The sequence below is a fragment of the Tursiops truncatus genome, chromosome 2 (genome assembly GCF_011762595.2).
Source record: "Tursiops truncatus isolate mTurTru1 chromosome 2, mTurTru1.mat.Y, whole genome shotgun sequence".
Taxonomy (NCBI): domain Eukaryota; kingdom Metazoa; phylum Chordata; class Mammalia; order Artiodactyla; family Delphinidae; genus Tursiops; species Tursiops truncatus.
The window spans coordinates 801,854-820,576 of NC_047035.1; the positions used below are offsets into that span (position 1 = coordinate 801,854).

The window sequence follows — 18,723 nt, forward strand, 5'->3', positions numbered from 1 at the left end:
CCCAGGAAGCTCCCCACTGTCGATTAGTTTTACTTGGTTTTCTGCTTCAGACAATTAGAATCACAGAGAATGTCCTTTTGGTGTGTGTATTTCAGCAGTTTGTTTATTGCCACGTAGGATTTCATTTGTGAATATACCACAACTTATTTATCTGCTTTTCCTATCCATGGACGTTTGGCATCTCCAATTTTGGCTGCCGTGTGTGTTTTTTTTTTTTTAATACATTTTTACATTCTTTATTTTTAACATTTATTTTATTTTTTTGGCTGCATTGGGTCTTCGTTGTGGCACGCAGGATCTTTGTTGAGGTGTGCAGGATCTTTCTTTGTGGCGCTTGGGCTCTTCGTTGCAGCGCTGGACTTCTCTCTAGTTGCGGCATGTGGACTCTGTAGTTTGCGGCGCATGGGCTCTCTCGTTGAGGTGCACGAGTTCAGTAGTTGTGGTGTGAGGGCTTAGTTGCCCAGCAGCACGTGGGATGTTAATTCTCTGACCAGGGATCTACCCGAGTCCCCTGCATTGGAAGGCAGATTCTTTATCACTGGTTTCCTTTGCTGTGCAAAAGCTTGTAAGTTTGATTAGGTCCCATTTGTTTATTTTTGTTTTTATTTCTGTTGCCTTGGGAGACTGACCTAAGACAACAGTGGTACAATTTATGTCAGAGAATGTTTTGACTGTGATCTCTTCTAGGAGTTTTACGGTGTCATGTCCTTTATTTATTTATTTATTTGGTTGTGCCGGGTCTTAGTTGTGGCAGGCAGGCTCCTTAGTTGCAGCTCTCAGGCTCCTTAGTTGCGGCTCACCAGCTCCTTGGTTGCAGCATGCAGGCTCCTTAGCTGTGGCATGCAAACTCTTAGTTGTGGCATGCATGTGGCATCTAGTTCCCTGACTAGGAATCAAACCCAGGCCCCCTGCATTGGGAGCATGGAGTCTTATCCACTGCGCCACCAGGGAAGTCCCTATGGTGTCATGTCTTATGTTTAAGTCTTTAAGCTATTTTGAGTTTATTTTTGTGTATGGTGTGAGTGTGTGTTCTAACTTCATTGATTTACATGCATCTGTCCAACTTTCCCAGCACCACTTGCTGAAGAGATTATCTTTTTCCCATTTTATTTTCTTGCCTCCTTTGTCGAAGATTAATTGACTGTAGGTGTATGGGTTTATTTCTGGGCTGTCTATTGTGTTCCATTGATCTGTAAGTCTGTTTTTGTACCAATACCACACCATTTTGATTACTGTAGCTTCGCAGTATTGTCTGAAGTCTGGGCGAGTTATGCCTCCTGCTGTGTTTTTTTCCCTCAGGATTGCTTTGGCAATTCTGGGTCTTTCATGGTTCCATATAAATTTTTGGGTTATCTGTTCCTGTTCTGTGAAAAACGTCCTGGGTATTTTGATAGGGATCACATTAAATCTGTAGATTGCTTTGGATAGTGCTGCCCTTTCAACACTATTGATTCTTCCAGTCCAACAGCATGGGATATCTTTCCATTTCTTTGAATCCTCTTTAATTTCTTTTATTAATGCTTTATAGTTCTCAGCATAGAAGTCTTTTACCTCCTTGATCAGGTTTATTCCTAGGTGTATATGTATATATATATATTTTTTGGTGTTATTTCAAAAGGTATTTTTTTTTTACATTCCCTTTCTGATATTTCATTGTTGGTGTAAAGAAATGCAGCCAATTTTTGAATGTTGGTCTTGTATCGTGCTACTTTGCTGAATTCATTTATTAGGTCTAGTAGTTTTTGTGTGGAGTCCTTAGGGTTTTCTATATATAGTATCCTGTCATCTGCATGTAGTGACAATTTTACGTCTTCCTTTCCAATTTAGATACGTTTTATTTCTTTTTCTTGTCTGATTGCTCTGGCTAGGACTTCCAATACTACGTTGAATAGAAGTGGTGAGAGTGGGCATCCTTGTCTTGTTTGAGATTTTAGCAGGAAGGCTTTTAGCTTTTCACTGTTGAGTATTATATTGGCTGTGGGTTTGTCATAAGTGGCTTTTATTATGTTGAGATATGTTCCCTCTATTCCCACTTGGATAAGAGTTTTGATCATAAATGGATGTTGAATCATGTCAAATGCTTTTTCTGCATCATTTGAGATGACCATGTGGTTTTGGACTTTTCTTTTGTTAATGTGGTGTATTACATTGATTGACTTGCGAATGTTGAACCATCCTTGTGAACTTGGGATAAATCCCACTTGGTCGTGGTGTATGACCTTTTTTATTTTTATTGTGGTACGCGGGCCTCTCACTGTTGTGGCCTCTCCCGTTGCAGAGCACAGGCTCCGGATGCGCAGGCTCAGTGGCCATGGCTCACAGGCCTAGCCGCTCTGCGGCATGTGGTATCTTCCCGGACCGGGGCATGAACCCGTGTCCCCTGCATCGGCAGGCAGACTCTCAATCACTGCGCCACCAGGGAAGCCCTGTATGATCTTTTTTATGTGTTATTGGATTCGGTTTGCTAATATTTTGTTGAGAATTTTTGCATCTGTGTTCATCAGAGATATTGGCTTGTCACTTTCTTTTTTGGTGGTGTCTTTGTCTGGTTTTGGTATCAAGGTGATGGTGGCTTCATAGAATGTCTTTGGGAGTGTTCCCTCCTCTTTATTCTTTTGGAAGAGTTTGAGAAGGATTGGTATAAATTCATCTTTGTATGTTTGGTAGAATTTGCTTGTGAAGCCATCTGGTCCTGGACTTTTGTTTGTAGGGAGGTTTTTGTTTTGTTTTGTTTTTTTAACAGATTCTATTTCACTTCTAGTGATTGGTCTGTTCAAATCATCTATTTCTTCTTGATTCAGTTTTGGTGGGCAGTATGTTTCTAGAAAGTTGTTCATTTCTTCTAGGTTGTCAAATTTGTTGCTGTATAGTTGTTCATAGTATTCTCTTATTTTTTTTTTTTTTTGTATTTCTGCGGTGTCAGGTGAGATTTCTCCTTTTTCATTTCTTATTATGTTTATCTGGGTTCTCTTTTCTTGGTGAGCCTGGCCAGAGGTTTGCCAATTGTGTTTACCCTTTCAAAGAACCAGCTCTTGGTTTTACTGATTTTTTTTCCCTATTTTTTAAAATCTCTATCTCATTTATTTCCTCCATGATCTTTATTATTTCCTTCCTTCTGCTGACTTTAGGTTTTGTTTGTTCTTCTTTTTCTAATTCTTTTAGGTGGTAGGTTAGGTTGTTTACTTGAGATTTTTCCTGTTTTTTGAAGGCCTGTATTGCTATGAACTTCCCTCTAAGAATTGCTCATGCTGTATCCCATAGATTTTGTATGGTTCTGCTTTCATTGTTGTCTGTCTTAAGGTATTTGTAGCATGTTACTTAGTCTTCATGTAGTCTTCTTTTTTTTTCTCATTTCTTTCCTGTGGTTGATGTCTAGTTTCATTGGCATTTTGGTCAGAGAAGATGCTTGAAATAATTCCTGTAGTTTTAAATTTGTTGAGGTTAGTTTTGTGCCCTAGTATGTGGTCAGTCCTAGAGAGTGTTCCATGTACGTTTGAAAAGAATGTGTATTCTGGTGGTTTTTTATTGGATGTAATGTCCTGAAAGTATCAATTAAGTCTAACTGTTGTATTATTTAGGACCTCTGTTGCCTTATTGATTCTGTCTGGAAGATCTGTCCATTGAATGAGTGGGATGTTAAAGTCTTCTACTGTTATTGTATTCCTATCTTTGTCTGCCTTTATCTGTTAGTATTTGTTTTATGTATTTGGTGCTCCTATATTAGGTGCATATATGTTGATGAGTGTAAAATCCTTTTCTTGTATTGATCCTTTTATCATTATATAGTGTCCTTTATCTTTCCTCATGGCCTTTGTTTTAAAGTCTATTTTGTCTGATACGAATAGTGTGACTCCCACTTTTTTGTCATTTCAGTTTGCACGCAATGTCTTTTTCCATTCCCTCACTTCCAATATGTGTGTGTCCTTTGCCCTAAAGTGGGTCTCCTGTAGGCAGCGTGTTATAGGCTCTTTTTTTTTAAAAAAATTATTTATTTATTTTTGGCTGTGTTGGGTCTTTGTTGCTGTGCGTGGGCTTTCTCTAGTTGTGGTGAGCGGGGGCTACTCTTTGTTGCGGTGTGTGAGTTTCTCATTTCGGTGGCTTTTCTTGCTGTGGAGCACAGGCTCTAGGCGCGTGGGCTTCAGTAGTTGTGGCACATGGGCTCAGTAGTTGTGGCTCACGGGCTTAGTTGCTCTGCGGCATGTGCGATCTTCCCGGACCAGGTCTCGAACCCGTGTCCCAGGCATTGGCAGGCGGATTCCTAACCACTGATCCACCACCAACGAAGCCTGGCTCTTGTTTTTTTAAACTCCAGTCTGCCACTCCGTGTCTTTTGATTGGAGCATTCAGTCTATTGACATTTAAGGTAATTATTGATACATATATATTTATTGCCATTTCAGACCTTGTTTTGCAGTTGATTCTTTGTTTCTTCTTTGTTCCTTTCTTTTTGTTTTTCTTTTCGTGGTTTGATGATTTCCTTTCATGCTTGTGTTCTTTTCGGTTTTGGTAAATCTGTTGTATATTTTTGATTTGCGGTTGCCCTGTTTTTCAAGTGTGTGAACGCCTTCTTATATCTGCTTGCTTTAGACTGATAGTCATATAGGCTTAAACACATTCTGAAAAAAAAGAAAAAGAAAAAGAATCTGCATTTTCTTACTGTCCTTCCCCACATTTTATGATTTTGTTGTCCCTTTTTACATCTTCATGTTTATCCTTTTGTTGTTCCTTGTGTTTATCATTGCTTTCACATATAGGTTTTTTTTTTCTTTTTGATCTGTTAACTGGATAATTTAAGTGATTTACTGTCCGATTGTGATTTCCTCCTTCCTATATCTTCTTGCTGCTTTTCTATTTAGAGATGACCTTTCAGTATTTCTTTCAGGAGAGGTTTAGTATTGCTGTATTCTTTTCGTTTTTGCTTGTCTGAGAAGTTCTTTATTTCTCCTATTCTACCTGATAGTCTTGCTGGTAGAGTGTCCTACAGTCAGTTGCAGGGTTTTTTCTTTCAAGACTTTGAGTGTATTTTGCCACTCGCTTCTGGCCTGCAGTGTTTCTGCAGAGAAATCAGCTGATCGCCTTGTGGGAGTTCCCTTGTAATTAACTCCGTTTTTCTCTTGCTGCCTTTAGAATCCTCTCTTTATCTCTACATTTGTCATTTTCATTACAGTATTTCTTGGTGTAGGTCTGTCTGGGTTCATCTTGTTTGGGACCCTCTATACTTCCTGTATCTGGATGTCTGTTTCCTGCTTTAGGTTTGGGAATTTCTCAGCCATAATTTCTTCAAACACATTCTCGGTCCCCTTTTCTCTTTCTTCTCCTTCTGGAATCCCTGTTATGTGTACATTGGCCTGCTTACATTATCCCATATGTCTCATATTGCTTTCATTCTTTTCATTTGGCTTTCTGTCTGCTGATTTGATTGGGTAATTTCCACTATTCTGTCCTCCAGGTCACTTATTCTTTCTTCTGCATTATTCATTCTGCTTTTCTGCCTTTAGCTCAGCTTTTGTCTCAGCAAATGAATTTTCTAATTTTTCTTTGCTCCTCTTTCTAGTTCTAGTTCCTTTTTACAGTAATCTGCATTTCTGTCAATAGTCTTTCTTAATTCTTTCAGTATTTTCATTACTGACTTTTTGAACCTGGTGTCTGTTAGACTGAAGAGGTTTCACTGTTCTTTCAGGGGAGTTCTCTTGGTCTTTTAAGTGAGAGTGCTTCCTCTGCCTCTTCTTTTTTTTTTTTTTTTTTGCCTCTTCATTTTGTTTATGTTTCCCTTACTCTGTGAGTTCAGGAGAAACAAATCTCTACTGTCGTCCCGGAGGGCTCTGTATATGCCGGCACATCTCTGTGTAGCTTGTGTGGGTTTCATATGTTTTTGGCGTGAGGGCTGTTCTTGCTTTGGACACTTGCTGTCTCCTTCAGCATGTGCCGGCCTTTATCCCCTTGAGAGGGGCGTGCAGGTGCATGGCCCACGCGCACGCTCCCGGGGGGGCGGGGCAGCGGTTGGCTTCTGGTCATGGGTCCCTGGTGGAGGCAGCTGGCTGCACGTACTCCGGGAAGGTGGGGGCAGTGACCTGCACCAGCTCACAGGACCCTCGGCAGCGCTGGCCCGCACTGCCTCTGAGGTCTGAGATGGCAGCAGCGACTAGCGCCTGCCCCTAGAGCTCTTGCAGGCGGTGCCCTGCCGCGTGAGAGCATGGACAAAGAAGCTCCTATGGTGGGCCTGTTCCTCTCCTTGTGTGCCCCCCAACAGTGGTGCCCTGCCTCTCTGGACTCCCTCATTTGTGGCGCACCACACCCCAGCGCCCTCAGGCTGTCTTCGTGCAGCCAAGCCCGGTCCTCTCCCCAGGGTCTGACCTCCAAAGCCCAAGCCTCAGCACCCAGCCCTCACCGGTCCCCGTGGACGGGCGTCTCAGACTGTGGAGAGCCTGTCGGCACCGATCCTCTGTGCAGGTCTCTCTCTGCTCTGCGCTCCCCTCTGTCCTGACAGATCTCCCCACCAGTGAGGGGACTTCCCATGTGTGGAAAGCTTTCCTCTTTCACAGCTCCCTCCCAGGGCAGAGGTCCTGTCCTGATTCCCTTCTCTCTTTCTTTTTTCCCTTTTTTTTTTGTCCTACCCAGTTACGTGGAGATTTTCTTGCCCTTTTGGAGGTCTGAGGTCTTTTGCCAGCATTCAGTAGATGTTCTGTGAGAGTTCCACAGGTAGATGTATTTTTTATTTTTTATTTAAAAAAATTTTTTGCCGCACCTCGCAGCATGTGGGATCTCAGTTCCCTGACCAGGGATCGAACCCGCGCCCCCTGCCGTGGAAGCGCAGAGTCTTAACCACTGGACCGCCAGGGAAGCCCCTGTAGATGTATTTTTGATGTATCTGTGGGAGGTGAGCTCTGCGTCCTACTTCTCCACCATCTTGATCCGCTCCCTTGAGGTTTGCATTTTTCACCGTGGACATCCAGTTACAACACCATTTATCAAAGAGACCATTCTTTCCTAGTCAATTGCATTGGTCCATTTGCCATAAATAAAGTGGCCGTAGACGGAGGAGTCAATTCCAGACTCTGGTAAGACACCACAGACACACTCTGTAACTGCTGTCGGTTGGTCTGTCTGTCCTGAGCTAGTGCTACATCGTCCTGATCGCTGGGCATTCCAGTGATAACGTGGTGGTGTGAGTTCTCCAGCTTTGTTGTTCTAGCTCGTTCATTCTAGCTCCTTTGCGTTTCAAAATAAATGTTAGAATCAGCTTGTTGGTTTCCACAGGGAAACCTGCCGGTTTTTTGATTGGGATTTGCATTGAATCTATAGATCAATTTGTGGAGAATTGTTTCGTTTACTTATGAAATCTAATAGTTTATAAATTCTCTCCTTCATTAACACTCATGTGGTCTGGGACTAGACATTATTGCTTCTTCCTTTCCCGTCTTTATGGTCATCATTTATTTTCAGGGCTTTGTTACACTTTTATTGCTGTGTGTTGCTACACTCTCCAGGGAGGTGCTGAATAGAATGGTGGGATTGGGTGTTCTTGTCTGATTCCTGACAGTGATGGGAAGTGGTCAGTATTTCTCTGTTACTGAGAATGATGTTAGCATTTTGTCACATGCTTCTTTGTATTATTGAAATGATGATATATTTTTTCTGTTAATTTTGTTATTGTAATTGATTACGCCGATTGATTTTGTGAATGGGAAGCTCACCCCACATTTCTGGAATAAATCTCATTGGGTCTTGACACCTTGTTCTTTTTTTTGTTCTCTTAAGAGCTGTGTGTGATTTACCTGTTTCTTCTTTAAATGTGTGGAAGAATTTACTAGCGAAGCCATCTGGGCTTTGAGTTTTCCTTGTAAGGAGATTTTAATTACAGATACATTTCTTTAACAGGACAATTTTAAATAGGATTTTACTGGGCCCACTTAGGTTTTCTATTTCTTCTTGTCAGTTTTGGTAAGATGTGCTTTTCAATTTAATATCTGTTTCAGTAATTCAAATTCAGATTTGTTGCCATAGTCTTTCATAATATTCTCTTGCGCTTTTACCGTGTTTCCTGGCTTTCTAGTGGTGCTCTGCTTTTATTCCTGGCATTAGGAATTTGCGCTTTGGCCCTTGCTCTCTTGATCGGCCTTGCTAGGGATTTATCAGGTCAGCAATTGTGTTCATCTTTTCAAAGAGTGCATTTGGCTTTGTTGATCTGCTGTCTGTTTGCTATTTGACTGGGTTCTGTTCTTTATTATTCTCTTTCTTCCACATCTTCTGTGTAGTTCATTATTCTTTTTTGGCTTCTTAAGTTGGAAACTTCATCAGTTTTTCAGGCTTTCTTTTTCTAATATTTGCATTTAAGATGTACATTTCTCTAAGCTTTGGTCTAGCTGTAACGTCCAAGTTTTGAGATAGCTATTTCTTTGTTTTTTTTTGTTGTTGTTGTTGTTGTCGAAGTATAGTTGATTTACCATGTTGTGTTACAGATAGCTATTTCTCCTTTTAGTTCTGTGGATTTTTTTAAAGTTTTTATTTAAAATGGTGTCAGACCTGCAGACTTACAGCAGAGTTGCAGATACAGCGTCCTGAGCATTCCGGTTCCCAGCTTTCCCGGTAACACACACATGGGTCCGTAACCTTGGCACAGTGATCCATGCTGAGAAGGTGTGGCACGTGGCACAGGGCTGCTGACGACGCTGCACACCTGGCTCCCTGTCCCGGTCTGCCCACTCATGCCCTCTCTGCTTCAGGGTCCAGTCGGGGCCCCCGGGATGCATGTAGCCTCACCTTCCATAGTCTCCTCCCATCTGTGACAGTTTCTCCCAACCTGGACACACGGGAAGAGTCCTGCGTGGGTGTTTTATAGAAGGTTCCTCAGTTTGAGTTTGCTGTGGATTCTGGGGGGAGATCCCACAAAGACGTGGCGCCTTTCTCTTTGCCCCATAACAGGGCTACCTCAGGTCATGTGACTTGGCTCTGGTGATGTTGGCCTAGAACACTGCCAGGGTCCTCCACAAAATGTCTCACGTGTTTCTTTTCCATCCTCTGTCCCTTAGAAGCAACTCACTGAGTCCAGCCGCACTCAGAAACGGGAGGGAAACTGAGTCCACCTCCCCGGGGAGGGGGGATGTTAATGTGCACATGTTACTGCAAGATTGCAGGGAGGAACTTAGTGGCTGTGCAGTACCCTGCTTCTCCCTGAAGCCTTGCCTGCTGCTCCCAGTGGCCCTCAGCAGATCTTTCCTGCAGCAGCGCCTTTTGTGCTAAGGCCCTCATCCCTGCGCCATTTTAGTCTTCGGAATTCTGTCAGGTAGCATTGTCCCTTTCCTGTTAGTTCTGTCAAGTTTTACTTTGTATGTTTTGAAGGTAAGCTATTAAGTACATACTGTTGCCCACCTTCAAATACAACAGCCAGTTATGTTACCAGCAACATGAGTTTACTCGGGAGAGGCAGGGGAATTGCAGTTCGGGACCCCCAAGCTGTGGCAAACCACAGGCAAGTCCTGCAACAATGGAGAGGAGCCTTATTTTATGGGTGGGGGGGGGGCGGGGGAAGAAGGAAGTTGGGCGGGACTGCTTTGAAGGTTTTCCAGTCTCCATTGAAGGAAAGTGAGAGTTGAGGGTGGTGGCGGTTTCTCATTGGCTGGGCTGTTGCTGGGCCGGGAGAAAATCTTCCTTCCTCTTCCCAGGGCAGCGCACCAGCTTCTTCCTGCCCAGAAATGCGAAGCAAGCTGGGAAGGAGGGACTGGTGTGGGAGCGCCCCTTTCAGGGATTCCTGCCTCCGTTTTAAGCGAGTTGCCCTTATTAATTTCCACACTGTAGGGCTGTTATTTCTTCCTGTGGTATTCGTATGTTCTTATCACATGCCCTCTTTATTTCTAGTAATCCTTCTTGCCTAAAAGTCTGCTCCCTGTCTGGAGGGAGAGGCCTGCCCATGTCAGCTGTGAGCCTCCCTCTGTGGTTTGTCACCTGGCAGCTGCCCTTCTCCTTTGGGGCTGCATTCTGGGAGGGTCCCTTCCTCCAACTCCTAGCTCTCTTTTTATTTTTATTTATTTATTTATAAATTTATTTTATTTACTTATTTTTGGCTGCGTTGGGTCTTCGTTGCTACACTTGGACTTTCTCTGTTTGCGGCGAGCGGGGGCTATTCTTCGTTGCGGTGCGTGGGCTTCTCACTGCGGTAGCTTCTCTTGTTACGGAGCACGGGCTCTAGGCGCACGGGCTTCAGTAGTCATGGTGCACGGGCTCAGTAGTTGTGGCTTGCGGGCTCTAGTGCACAGGCTCGGTAATTGTGGCACATGGGCTTAGTTGCTCCACTGCATGTGGGATCTTCCTGGACCAGGGCTCGAACCCGTGTCCCCTGCATTGGCAGGCGGATTCTTAACTGCTGTGCCACCAAGGAAGCCCCGGACTGTGTCTTTTTAATTACAGCCTATTCATACATTTCTATGAATCGACATCTTTCTAATATTTTGAGGTTATGATGGGGCTTGCCAAGCTCTCTTCTGTTAGCAGTCTGCTTGTGGAGCTTGGTGTTTCTCCCTCTTCATGTTGGCGTTTTCTACAGATTCTCAGTTGTTAGTTCATGTTTATACGAACGCGGGTCTTAAATTGAACTCTTTACATCTGTCGCCCACCTGGGGCACCCATTGGCTTCTGAGTGCCCCTGGATGTGACCATGGGAGTGGCTTCTAGTGTGTCGCTGCGTGGGGACAGGTGTGACATGCTAGTGCACCGTGAGTCAGGCCAGCTGCACAGGCCTGGCTGGCGCTGTGAAGGTCCTTCCGGCCCGAGGGAGGCTTCTGGGGGAAGCCCTGTGATGTCGTGGCTTAGCTTCCTGAGCTGGGCCAGGTTAGACCCTCCTTCCACATGTTCCCGGGGCACTTGCCTGCCCGCATGCTGCTCTGTGTTCATTCTAGTGCTCTCTGCCGTCACCACCGTCCTGGAAGGATGCTGTTTGGCCACCGTCTCGAAGGGAGAAGCAGGCCTTATTTTTACAAAATGTCAAAAATTTGAACACCCTATGTGCTAGTGCGTTGCCTTTTTGCATTCATTTACTATTCCAAGGAGAGGAAGCTGTGGTTGGTTAGTCGGGAGTCTGTTTTGCATGAGCTTGCATTTGTTAATAACATCTTCGTGCATTTAAAAGCTGCACACATGCCTGCGTCATGTGATTTGCTCAGTTGCCAATTGTGCTGCCGAACTTGCGTGAATTAAAAACTCATTTGGGGGGGTGGGGAGTAACTGCCAGTGGGTACAGGGTTTCCTTTTGGGTGATGAAAATGTACCAAGGTGTGGTAAGGGTCGCACAACTCTGTGAACATACTAAACCACTCAACCTATGAACATTTTAAGTGGGCAAATGTTACAGTACGTGACTTACATTGCAATAAAGATGTTATAACTTACTGTAATAACTTCAAGCCCCCCAAGCTGCTGGGGGGGCCCTGGCCCATGGTGTGGGGGGTGGGGTGGGTCCTGGCGTCTGTGAGCTCCTCTGGGGAGCATCTCTCTCTCACCTTCCGTTGCAGGAGCTCCCAAACGCGCACTGAGGAGCTGGCTGGGAGCGAGACCCCGGCATTAGCAGGTCTCCCATCCGCCGCCCCGTTTACCTCCGAGCCGGCTGGGCTGCGGAGTGGACCGCGTTTGTCTGTCTGGTGTGTCTGGCGTGAGAGCATGCAGTGCTGACGGGGAGCCAGTGCCCAGCCTCCCTGTCTTTCTGTCCAGATGGTCAGTATGTCGGCTGTTCCCCGGACTCGGCTCTGGCGCGGCGAGCGTGATCCCTTGTCACTGCAACCTGACCAGAGGCCTCAGAGCTGTGTGGGCTCCAGGCGAGCTTTGCTGGGGGTCGAGGGAGCAGGGCCACAAAGGGCAGGGACGCTTCTGGGACATGCTGACTGCCTGATGCCACGGTCGTCAGGCCCATCCCTGGGCTGCCAGCCTGCGTGCCTGTGGCCGGCTCCCCGGGGCGCTGGCTCTCTGGGTGCCCACCTTTGGCCGGCGGTCAGTGTTGGCGTGTGTGGGGTGTGTGGGCCATACCGTTAGCGGCCGAGGCTGGAGGAGACCACACAGCCCTCGCTTCCCTGAGCCCATGGTCCTTGTCAAAGAGCGCAGCGGAATCGGCTCTTAGCTCTTTGTGGGCGAAGCAGAGGTCCCTGGCCCAGCGTAGGGCGGCCTTCACCAGAGGAGAGAGGGTCTCGGGTGCCGAGGACACTGGGTGGAACTGGAGTCTGTGCTGGGACCTGTCTGCTCGCTGTGCCAACACAGCACATGGAGGTGGGTGTGGGCTGGGCCTGGAGCAGAGACGTAGGAAGCTGTGGGCGCTCTGGCTCACAAGGGCAACGCGCTGCCGCGTGCGGGATGGCCCACGATGGCTCGCTGGTGTGTGGGCAGCATGTCTGCTTCCTCTCTTGCTGCCGTCTTTTGGCCCACAGCTTCTGAGATGGCCTTGCTTCATTAAGAGGTGTGGACGCAGACTGTGGCCCGGGTCAGCTGACATCCTGGCCGTGCGAGGGCCCGCGCCCCTCCCTCCCTGAATCTGCCTGTGCTGTCCGTGGCCTCACCAAGGCTGGCGGGGGGGGGGGGGGCCTTAGGGAAGGCTGGGTGGGCATGACCCACCCCCTGGCTGTGGGAGCAGGAGGCAGAGCCTGGGGAGCTCACCCACGGGGAGGGGGCGTTTGAGGTTGAGTGTGTGGAACTTGCTGGCCATATTGTTTAATGGTGTTCAGCACCAGGCTGGCCGGCCTGCACAGAGCCCTTTCCAGACACACTGAGCTCAGGGCCCTTGAGAAGGGCCCTTGCCCCCTGGGCCTGATGCCCCTCCAGCCTGGAGGAGAGCGTCTCACTGCACGTGAAATAATAGGAAATTTGCATCCAGTGTCCATACATAAAATTTTACTGGAACCCATGCAAAAAGTGAACTTAAAAGTGTAAAAGGAAAAGGGTAGATCTTCACTTTCCATCTTAAATTGCTGAGGCGGTCGTGTGACCCTTTTATTTTTAACAAAGTTGTCAGTTAACGGACAGTTGGGAACCCGCGGTAACGTTTCGTGTTGTGTCCTAGGGAGGCGTCAGATCCATCATCTGGGGAACCAGCTGCAGCTGAACCAACACTGCCTGGACACAGCCTTCAACTTCTTCAAGATGGCCGTGAGCAAGCACCTGACCCGTGGCCGGAAGATGGCCCACGTGATCGCGGCCTGCCTCTACCTGGTGTGCCGGACGGAAGGCACCCCGCGTATCCTTTGGTTTGGGGACCTCTTGGAGGACCCCATCTTGGCTCTTGGTCAGCCTCCCTCTGCTGTCGGGCTCCGTGTCCCAGTAGCTTAGTGTTTGTGTTTAATTGGAGCACCTTGTTGGATTAACCGTCTGGACGGATAGGAGACTTTCACAGATTGAGGAGCTGGGCAGCTGGGTGCCCGTCCCCCCTCGGCCCCTGGGGAGGACTCTTCAGCATCTTCCTGCGGTTGGCCAGTTGTAGCCAGGCCGGTGTCCCGAGGGGCTGCTGACCTCATCCCCTCCTCGCCAGCCCCGCCTTCTCCGAGAGCACGGTGCTCTGCTCTCCCCTTGTGCCTGGACGGTGGGGCGCCCTCGGCTGCCCTGCAGGCGTTTGCGTGTGTCGGGAATTCTGTCCATCGCGCCTTCCTGAAGAGGGCCTTCTGGGGCTTTCTGGCCCCTCCACTTGGCCTCTGCTCTCGCTGCCTCCTCGTGTCTCTTTTCCCCTCGCCTCTCCTTGCAGGACCCACGCTCCTGGCCCTGTGTCCTCGTACTTATGTGACAGCACGTGCCCCGTGGCTTCTGAGAACGGGCGCCTCTGAGCATCTGACCCCCTGTGGTCTTCCTTCTGCCCAAGCTTTGGGGATAGTCTGGCAGGATTCTGGGCTGGAAGTTGGTCTCCCCAGCACTTGGACAGTTGTGCCCCTAGTCTCCCTGCGTCCCGCGCGCCTGTGGGACAGGTGGATGCCCTGGTTCGGCGTCCTCTGTGGGGGACGCTGCGTTGCTCTCCGGGCTGTAGCACCTCCTGTTTGTCTTCAGGCTCAGAGGTCCACGTGCGGTGCCCCCAGCGGCCCTTCCCCCGCGGCCTCCCGCCTCCGGCTTCTGGAGTCACTGTGGCTTCTCCCTTTGTGTCGTCTTTGTTCACTCTGCTGCCCTGCTGCCCTGTCTTCTGGTCTCCTTTCCTGTTTCCCACTGACTTACCTTCTGCTTTGGGAGAGTCTATCTTACAGCCAGGCCTGCGTTTCTGCTTTCACGGTTTCAGCTGGAGTAGCTCCGTGTTGTCCGCACCCTTCCTTGTGAGGCGGTCCTGCGAGGCTCTCGTGGGAGCCACGGCGTCTGGTCTCTCGTGGGAGCGGTGGCCTCTTCGAGCTCCGTCCTCCCCTGCTGTTCCTTCCATGTGCCGCGCAGGCTTTCCCCGATGGCGGGTGGCCTGGCCGTCGCCCCCGTTTGCATGGAGTGCTGGAAGGGTCCTCGAGACAGTGTGCGTGGGTGGGCGACCCTCAATATCAGAATCTTTCACTAAAATGTCTTTCAGTTTTTGAAAGGTACCGTTTCAGCATAAAAGCGTTTGTTGCTTGACGGGATGAAGCTGCGCGCTCTGGCGGTCCCACGAGGTGGCGCAGTGGAGCTCCGTCCGTGGTCACCGCCTTGCCCCGCGGCGAGGCCTGCCCCGGCCTGGCTCGGGGGGGGGGGGGGGGGGGGGGCTGCAGGGAGGTGCGGGCGCTCGGGTCAGGGCCCCGCTCTGCCTCCTGAGCGTGGCCCGAGCCGGAGCCGGAGCCGCGGGGGCCGCAGGGGCGGTCGGGGAGCGGACACAGGTGTACGGACGGGCGGGGCTCTGGAGGCGGCTGCTCCATTCCCCGCCTCGCGCTCCTCCCGCCCCCCTGGGGCGAAGGGGCGGGCACCTCGTCCAGGGGTCCAGACGTGGCCCCGCCCCCGGGTGGAGGAGAGTGAGGGGGGGGGGCCCAGCAGCCCCGCCCCTCCCGCCCACAGCAGCCCCGGCTCGCCCACACCCGAGGGGTGGGTGCCTCCCACACGGCGGAGCGGCGTGCCGCCTGCAGAGAAACGTGACCCTGGATGCGGCGCGGCGCCCGTGGAGGAGCCGCACCGCAGGCCGCACGTGTGTGATTCCCTGAATACCAAACGTCCAGATGAGGCAGATCCAGACAGAGCAGATCCGTGGGTGCCGGGACTGGGGGTGGTGACGGGGGTGGGGTGGGGGTAGGGGCGGTTCTTTTTGAGGGATAAAAATGTCTTTAAGTTAGATTATGGTGATGTTTGCATAGCTCTGTAAATAGACTAAGAGCCATTGAGTGTACACCTTGAACAGGTGCATTTGTGGCCCTGACTTTGACCTTGTGAAGCTGTTGAAGATGAGACAGCAGTGTGCGGGGAGTCCAGCACTCTGGCCGCTGGGCCTGCTGGTGGTCCCCTCAGGATGGCCGTTTGGCGGCGGCGGGGGGGGGGCACAAGTGTGACACGGTCTTCTCTGTCCTCTTCTGGTTGACGACACTCCCCTGCCCCCATCCCCCAGCGGGGTCCCCAGACTTGTCCGACGCCCACCAGTGCCACCTCCTTTCCTTCCACGTAAATTCCAAGCCCCTAGAGCGCATCTGAAGGCTTCATTCACTCTCTTCTCCTTGCCCCAGGTTGCCCTCCTGTTTCTGCTGCCTGGGGCTGCAACGGCCCTGCAGACAGCGCCTCCCCTCCCCGCCTCCGACCCACAGAGGGTAAAGCCTTCGCCGGGGCAGGCTGAGGAGAGACCTGCTCTCTAGACCGTCTGTCCCTGGGTGGGTATTTGGCAGAAACTTTCAGGCTGTGAGTAGACACCCCTGTTGCTGCCAGGCCGGTGACCCAGCCAGTGCATCTTCCCGAGCTGTGTGTCCAGATGGTTACTGCAGCTTTTTAAAAATGTATTTATTTATGTATTTTAAAATATTTATTTATTTATCTGTTTTGGCTGTACCAGGTCTTAGTTGCAGCACGTGGGGTCTTCAGTGTGGCACGTGGGATCTTTAGTAGCATCATGCAAACTCTTAGTGGTGGCATGCATGCGGGATCTAGTTCCCAGAGCAGGGCTCGAACCCAAGCTCCTTGCATTGGGAGCGCAGAGTCTTAACTACTGGACCACCAGGGAATCCCCCCCCCTTTTTTTTTAACATAGGCCATCTTCAAAGTCCCTATTGAATTTGTTACAATATTGCTTCTGTTTTATGTTTTGATTTTTTTGGCCTTGAGGCATGTGGGATCTTAGCTCCCTGACCAGGGATTGAACCTGCACTCCCTGCATTTGAAGGCAAAGTCTTAACCACTGGACCGCCAGGGAAGTTATTTATTTATTTATTTATTTATTTGGTTGCACTGGGTCTTAGTTGCGGCAGGCGGGCTCCTTAGTTGTGGCTCGTGGGCTCCTTAGTTGTGGCTTGCCAGCTCCTTAGTTGCAGCACGTGGGCTCCTTAGTTGTGGCATGTGAACGTTTAGTTGCGGCATGCATGTGGAATCTAGTTCCAGGACCAGGGATCGAACCCGGACCCCCTGTATTGGGAGCGTGGAGTCTTATCCACTGTGCCCCTAGGGAAATCTCACCACAACTTCTCGTGAAACACATCCATGGGAGGTGTGTTTTTGCCCACAGCTATTTTTTAAGTCTTTGGTATTTATTGGGTTCCAGCCGAACTGCCAGCAGGCCTGTGTATGAGCAAGTGAGCCCTAGCAGTGGTCTAGGCCAGGAGGCTGCTGTCATCTGTCACCCTTTCTGTGTAGAGCGTGCCCACGGCCACAGCCGTGTCCTGCCCACCGTGACCTTCAGATCTTCTTCTCTCCCAGGCTTCAGACACCCAGGGTCTTGTTAACAGCGGGTTCTGGTGTGCAGATCTGGGGCGGGGGGGCTTCCAGAATGAGCTTCTGTCCCTCTTCTCAGGTTCACCTGGGGATCTTCTTTCTTGGAGGGCAGTGAAGCTGGGGACTCCCTTCTCCCCAGCCTACCATTACCTGCTTCCCTCCGCCCCTCCCCCTCTGCTTGCCTCCCCAGGGACAACCTAAGAATTGAAGGAAAAAAATTTTTTTAATTAATTAATTAATTTATTTATTTATGGCTGTGTTGGGTCTTCGTTGCTGTGCACGGGCTTTCTCTAGTTGCGGCGAGCGGGGGCTACTCTTTGTTGCGGTGCACAGGCCTCTCATCGCAGTGGCTTCTCCCGTTGTGGAGCACGGGCTCTAGGTGTGCAGGCCTCAGTAGTTGTGGCCCATGGGCTTAGCCGCTCTGCAGCGTGTGGGATCTTGCCGGACCAGGGCTCGAACCCGTGTCCCCTGCATTGGCAGGCGGATTCTCAACCACTGCGCCACCAGGGAAGCCCTAAATAGACTTTATTTTTAAGAGCAGTTTTAGGTTCACAGTGAAATTGAGAGGAGGGTACAGAGATTTCCCATACCCCCCAGTCCCCACACATGCACAGCATCGCCCAGGATGGACATCCCCTAGAGCGGTGCATCGTTACCAATGGTGAACCCACAGTGACACCTCAATGGTGAACCCACAGTGACGCCTCATCATCACCCAGCGCCCACGGTTTGTTTACCTTGGGGCTCACTCTTGGTGTTGTACGTTACGTGGGTCTGGGCGAATGTATGATACGATGTTATGTATCTGTGGTATCATGCAGAGAGTATGTGATCAAAAGAAGGCCTCAGGGGGGCTGATTAGCATTTGTCGGCAGGCACGCAGCATCACTGGGCATGAGGAAGTTGCAAATTCAAACCCATGACAGGCAGAGATGGAGAGGACCGCCCAGTGTTGGCCAGCCTTGGGCCTCTGGAGCTCTGTGACCTGCTGGCCAGTGTGTCCTGCCTGCCAGCATCCAGTAATGCTGAGCATGGGCACACCCTGGGGTCCAGCAGGCATGTCCTGGGCCGAGGCCAGGGCTGGGCATCTGCGTGGAAGGTAGCCTCCCCGTCCTGGCTGCCCTCCACCTCTCAGCAGTATCTTTTGATGAACAGAGCTCTTAATTCTAATGAAGTACAATTTATCCATCTTCTCCTTTGTGATTAATGTTTTTGTGTCCCGTTTAAGAAATCTTTGCCCCAAATCCTGGAAATATTCTCCTGTGTTCCCTCCTGGAAGCTTTTGGTTTTACATTTCCCGTTGGATTGAGGACTTCTAAGGGGTTGGTCTTTGTGTCCGTTGTGAGGAGATGGTCAGAGTTTGCTGCTTTCCACTGGGTGTCCAGGTGACAAGGTGCCACCTGTTGACAGCCATTCCTCCCAGCGCGCAGTGGTGGCACCACTGCTTTGATCTTAGGTGGGGGCCTGTTGCTGCTGTCCCTGACCCCTCTGTCGGTCTGTTTGTGCCAATACCAGACTGTTCTCAGTATGGCGGGTTTCTAACCTGTCTCAGGATCTGTGGCATGAGACCCTGAATCCCAGCTGTTCTTCTGCCTCAGGGGTGTCGGGCTGTTCGTGGCCGTCTGTTTTTCTGTATAAATTTTTAAATCAGATTGTCTATTTCTGTAAAAAAAACTTCTGGGATTCTGATTGGGGTTTGTGGATCAATTTGGGGAAAATTGACATTCATTTTAACAATACTGAATCTTCCAATCGATCAATATCCCTTCTTTCTTTTTTTAAATTTATTTATTTTATATTTTTGGCTGCGTTGGGTCTTCTTTGCTGCGTGCGGGCTTCTCTCTAGCTGCGGCGAGCAGGGGCCAGTCTTCCCTGCAGTGTGCGGGCCTCTTATTGCGGCGGTTTCTCCTGTTGCGG

General features: G+C 49.5%; 1 protein-coding gene across 8 annotated transcripts in view; it reads left to right on the forward strand.

The window, feature by feature from the left end:
* Positions 1-18,723, forward strand: part of BRF1 (BRF1 general transcription factor IIIB subunit) — a 71,391-nt gene that overhangs the window by 13,597 nt on the left and 39,071 nt on the right. For 7 of the 8 annotated variants that reach the window (XM_073799973.1, XM_073799971.1, XM_073799974.1 and 4 more), the window contains one exon: positions 13,037-13,210. The exons of the other annotated variant lie outside the window; for it this stretch is intronic. In XM_073799973.1, coding sequence (XP_073656074.1) covers positions 13,037-13,210 — 174 coding nt within the window. The remainder of the gene's footprint in view (positions 1-13,036; positions 13,211-18,723) is intronic. 8 annotated transcript variants of the gene reach the window in all.